Source organism: Monopterus albus, unplaced genomic scaffold, assembly GCF_001952655.1.
Source record: "Monopterus albus unplaced genomic scaffold, M_albus_1.0 scaffold40.1, whole genome shotgun sequence".
Classification (NCBI taxonomy): Eukaryota; Metazoa; Chordata; class Actinopteri; order Synbranchiformes; family Synbranchidae; genus Monopterus; species Monopterus albus.
Window position 1 is genome coordinate 4,220,108 of NW_018127920.1, and position 5,793 is coordinate 4,225,900.

At 39.0% G+C, this 5,793-nt stretch overlaps 1 protein-coding gene across 1 annotated transcript in view; it reads left to right on the plus strand.

Moving 5' to 3' along the window:
* The window catches only part of ak6 (adenylate kinase 6), a 7,610-nt gene extending 4,583 nt beyond the window's left edge, over positions 1 to 3,027 (plus strand). The window contains exons 4-6 of the mRNA XM_020599286.1: positions 176 to 234; positions 554 to 699; positions 2,760 to 3,027. Coding sequence (XP_020454942.1) covers positions 176 to 234; positions 554 to 699; positions 2,760 to 2,949 — 395 coding nt within the window. The 3' untranslated portion in view covers positions 2,950 to 3,027. The remainder of the gene's footprint in view (positions 1 to 175; positions 235 to 553; positions 700 to 2,759) is intronic.
* Positions 3,028 to 5,793: the final 2,766 nt, after the last annotated feature.

The window sequence follows — 5,793 nt, forward strand, 5'->3', positions numbered from 1 at the left end:
TGCTGAATCACAAATAAAAGCCCTTATTGGCTGTTGTCTTTGTGCTGTCATAGCTGGTCCTACTTTGGCATTTCACTCAGCTTTTGAATAGGTTGCGTTTAGATTTTATAGACAGTAGGCAAATAAATGCAGTCATTCAGAGGCTGTGCTACTGATCACGATTCTTTTTCCCTAGGACAACTTTATGATGGTTATGATGAAGAATACCAGTGCCCGATTTTGGATGAGGACAGGGTGAGTTAAATTCCTCATAGAAGTATTGAACTTGATTCTTTACTGCACAAATGTCGAAACGCACTGCCAGTGTGGTGCTGGTCAGGTTTTAAACAACATAACCACTGGTGGTCTTCACATCTTGGAGAGAAGTGACAAGAGTTCACATTTCCTTCCTCTGCACTGTATGCAGACAAATTATAGGCTATCACCATAAATGAGGGGATTGTAGCTTAGTCCTTCTGTTAACTGATGTGTTCATAAAAATGTTGAACTAACATGAATTAAATTTTTCTGGTTGGGTGGATGTCAAATGTTGTGATTTGTTGTGATCCTGCAGGTGGTGGATGAGCTGGATGAAAAGATGGTGGAAGGTGGTGTGATTGTTGATTATCATGGTTGTGACTTGTTCCCTGAACGATGGTTCCACATCGTCATTGTCCTCCGCACAGACAACACCCAGCTGTACATACGGCTAGAGAGCAGGTAATTTTCATTTTACTTCTTGTGTGCTGAAACTGAATTAATATGATTCCAGTACGATTCCAGGTTTTAGTTGACAGCTCTGAAGCGGCATTTGTTTAGGTTAATTATGAGCGATGCACAGCTGGAATGTGATGGAAGAGTAAACTGACCAGTAAAGTCTTTGTATAGAGGGCTTCTATGAGAACTGTAAAAGTAACATTCTTTTGAAAAGTGTTGATATTTTTGCCTGGTTTTCTTCATCAACGTTTGTCTTTTTTTTTTTTTTTTTGCATGTAGTAACTTTGTCTTCAGGTCTCTCTGACTCAATCCATCTCCTTTACTTTGCCCTGTGTTTGTGTGTGTGAAGCATGGATAAGCTATGTCCTTGATACGGTCATGAGAGAATAGCAGTCACAGTGCAAGACAGTGAAATGTATATACAGTAGCTGAGAAAACAGTGAAAGTGAGATATGAGCGGTGTGTTCTGTGTCTTTACAGTCATCAGAACAGCTGTCTGTCTCTCAGCAGGACAAAGTCTTTACCAGGCCCGACCAACAACACAAATGTACCGAACAAAAATAGTTTTCATGTAATATCATCAGGAAGAAATCGCATTTTTATGTAGCCTATAAATTAAACAACAGGACTTGTGTGATTTTAAACAGCTGACTGTGGAGATTAGACTTCACTAAATGTAGCAGAGGGGAAAAAGTAGACATGGCAAATGCACATATTTCATGAATCTGACAGTAAGGGCACTTACTTTGTGCACAAGTTAAGAACATTTCTATGCACATATTACTGAGTCAGGCCTTTTATCCCTGGCAATAGCTATGACTTTGCTAAGTAGTTCATTAGATGAATGAATTTGTCTTGTCTCTTTATTAATAACATATGTGTCCCTACCTCGGGACACAAAATTTACAATGGAGGACAATGTTCTTTGCATCTTTGACTGAGATAAACCCAAAATAATGACAATACTTTCAGCTGGTGCCTCTCACACTCATTAAATTTTTGACTAAGGTCAATTTGCATTCAGGCAATGCAGTAATGCAGCTTTGCTCTTTACCCACACATACCAATTCCTTCTGGCATATTCCTCTGCTGTGGTGTGGCTGAATGGCATATGCCACTTAAAACAGATCATCACTGAATGTTCCACCAAAAAAACTCAAGTTAGCTGACATGGTGGCTAGACATGTGAAGGTAGGAAATGATCAAATCAGTGGTATTTGCCTGTTTAACACAGCAACATGTTGCTTTAACTTGCCAACAGCAAACTTTGTGAAAATTGTATTTTGTTATTCAAACATGGTCACTATATTAATCATAAAAGGCTAGTCTGTATATTGACTACAGTCACTGACATTATCAAGTCAAGTCAAGATTTTTATTTGCCATTTATGCATAAACAGATGGTCTAGGCATATAAGAATGCTTGTGCAGCTCTCCTTTGGAGTCGGTCATTATACCACAGAAGTCTAGTGTTCATTGGAAAGAGCTGCCAACAAGAAGTGGTTATCTTCCAGTATTACATTATAAACTAGTTTTACATGGCACCTGTCAATGAAAAGTGGTATTTGTTAGTGGAACACAACTGGTATAGCACTGAAGTTTTGGCATATGTTACTGAATAAAGAGTGGCATACCATTAGCCATTTTAAATTTTGTTTTTCCATAAACTGGAGCAGTGGTTTCCAACCTGGGGGTCAGTCTGTACATCTACACTGTACTGCAGGAACTGTGGTGAATAGTAAACGGTCACAAACATTCACATTCACACACCAGTGACGTCAATGGGAGCAACTCAGGGTTCAGTGTCTTGCACAATGACACTTCGACCTGTGGACCAGAGAAGCTGGGGATCGAACAGCCAACCCTCTATTTAAGAGACAACCTGTTCTACCTCCTGTGGCTGTTTGATAAAGCTCCTGCCTTCCCCACCACTCTATTTTTTAAACTTTATGATATTTTGCTAAATTAGAAAGACACTCCCCTCATGAGCAGAGTTGTTCCTGTTTGTCTTTGTCTTCCTCCCCGAGTCTAAGGTGGACTCTTGTCCTCTGTGTGTCTGACAGGGGTTACACAGGGAAGAAGCTGCAGGACAACGTGCAGTGTGAGATCTTCCAGACCATCTACGAGGAGGCCATGGAGGCCTACAGCAAGGAGATTGTCCACCAGCTGCCCAGCAATACTCCTGAGGATCTCGAGAGCAACCTGGCACAGATAATGCAGTGGATTGAGCAGTGGATGAAGGACCATAACTAGAAGCTGAACTCTGCCTGCTGGGCTCCATTAGCAAGACTGTTAAAACATATTTGGTCAATTAAACAAGAGTTGTAGTTATTTTCCAGTCTGCAGTGACTTTCATAGATTTTGCCATCCTGAAGACTGCATTCAAAGCAACTGCTTTAGTGGCTTGTTTGACCTGCCCCTGGTTTGCAGGGAGTGCTGCTCACACTCTCAGGGGGTTGAACTGTAAAGCAGTTAAAACATATCCTTTTAAACATAGCAACACATCCTGGGACTTCCTAACACCAGCTGTCTGATTACTCATTGCATGATTATCTCCACCAAGGTGGAGGTAATGTTTTTACCAGCATTTATTTGTTGGTTGGTTGGCTTGTTCACAGGGCAACTCAAAAAGTAATGAATGGCTCTGGATGAAATTTTTTAAAAGGTGGGGTATGGTCACAGAACAACCCATTAGATTTTAGTGTTGATCTGGATTGTCATCTGGATCCTGGAATCTTTTAAAGGATTTTTCACCATTGTGAGATGGGGCCAGTCTATATATTATATGTTTTTGCTTCTAACTTCATACATAATGCTTACAAGGCTTGGACAAAAAACTGCATGATGACATCCCCACACACCAAAGTATGATATGGGTCCAAGTAATATTGCATATGTGGTGATTCAGAATGTTCACATTTATAGGGCTCATTGGGAACTCACTACTCTGAGACAACAATGCTACAGACTTGCAATTAAGATCCAATTCCAGCTGAATCGCTGTTGATTTAGTAGATTTGATATATCGTCAAACATTACTGAGCTAGCACCTGAAGAAAGTGGACATTACTGAAACATAGTTTTGTTGAATAACTTTCAAACTAATAATGATGTCAGTGTGATTCCAAATGGCCAGGGGGGCTGAAAATTGATTTAAAAGAGGACACTTAACCAAATGAATCTCCTCAGACAGATTATTTCAGTTTTGTGGCCCTGAGAGAAAAGATCGGCATCGGCCCTAAACTGCTTAAAGTAAAATTTTGGTCCTCTGCGGAACATAAAAGTAAAAATTCTTCACTTTTACCCACACACATAAATATGTGTATATACCAAACTACCATGCAGAAACTGAGCAGAGCACACCCACATGATTAGAATAATATATTAGCTGGAACTGTATTTCTAAGAGCAGAGTAGGGTTTTTGGCATTTATAGGTGCTTACTCAAATAAAATGAACTTTAAAAACTGCTATTTTTTTCAGGAGTGTGGTAGGCCATTGACAGCAATCATGTTTTCAGATCTCTTAGTGTTCCTCAGTTGTCCATTCCTTTTTCTCTTTGCTCCTTGGACATTGTTGGTCAACAGTGGTTCTGGATTCTGTCCTCAGGCTCTTTCAAAAGGGTTCAAAGGTTGGACTTTTGGCCTGCCACTCCACCTGTTCCCAGACCTGTCCCAACGTAGCATTGTTGACTGGGATGTCATGTTATATAAATCAGAAGCAAAGATTGCTCCTAGCCCACAACCAATGTTGGCTGGAGCAGGTTTGCTTCACTCTATCCGTTGCCCTAGGTCCTAGTGCTTTGTGAGGAGCAGCTCTTTGCCTTTACATTGCTTTGTCAGACAGTACTGCATGTCAACATCCACTCAAAAACTCTGTTTTTGTAGTCGGACTTGGGTGAGTTTTATATATTTATACCATCATATATTTTCACTTTTCACATTACATACTTGAAACCTGCTTTGAACCATTATGGGGTTCAGATATACAGTACTTTAGTGTCAAAGCAACAAATGTGTCATACTCTGGGCTACTAATTAACAGACCTCAGGGTTTAAAAAAAGACTTATTAATGTCTTTAACCTAAAACAACACATGGCCGTTTGTATTTGCATCATCTTCTATGAGGAGTGTTTCTATTTTTGCCTTAGCAAAGGTAGATTACCAACTGGAAAACTGCGATCTCATTTATTATCATGCACCACTAATCAACTGAAACTATAAGGGCCTTAGCATGGGCCCAGCATTACTACCTTTGTTGGTATATAAAGGGTATTCCAAAATTATTTTGTATTAAACCAAACTACTACACACTTGAATAAATGCTCAAGTGCCACAATTATTTATATTTATTCATTTCCACATTTATTTAAATCACATTTTGAATCCAAAGTGGATCTTGTCATTGCTTGATAAATTATGTGCAAAGTTTCACTCTTAGCTCCCCAGTTACTTCCAGCTGATGTATGGAGATTATTTACTTTTTCACAGTTACAATTTAATGTTTTTCATCCATCCAAACACCAAAAAACGTGAAGAATTCAGGTCTACACAGTCTAGGGTTCATGTTTATGAACAAAGCGGATATGGTGATTTTTATACTAAAAGCGCTAAAAAGTTGTGTTATATTAAAGTATGTTATGAATTTTATCCATATATACATAAGAAAATTGAACTAGGATATTTTACATATGAATAAATGATTTTGTTTATTTGTTTTGGACATAATCTGAAACCTGCGAACGTCTTATTTTGAAGTTTTGAAGCGTAACATTTCCCATCGTCATTTCCCCCACAGCAGAGATTGTAGTCAGCTCCAACCACTCTCCACTAAACCGGCTTGCTAGTAACGATGGGAAGTCCGGCTCTTTTCACAGATTCGGCTCTTTTGGCTCGGCTCTGTTGTGGCTCCCAAGCGGCTCTTAATTTATTATCACTCTGCGCCTTATATTTCAGCCTAATTTAGCAATTATAAATGGTTTGTGTATTTCTAAGCATTTGTTTACTCTGTGTTTTCATAAAAGCCTTATTTTTATCCAGTTTTCTATTTCAAAAAATAGACAGTCACTACTGTTTAACATTTTAATCATTATCAGTA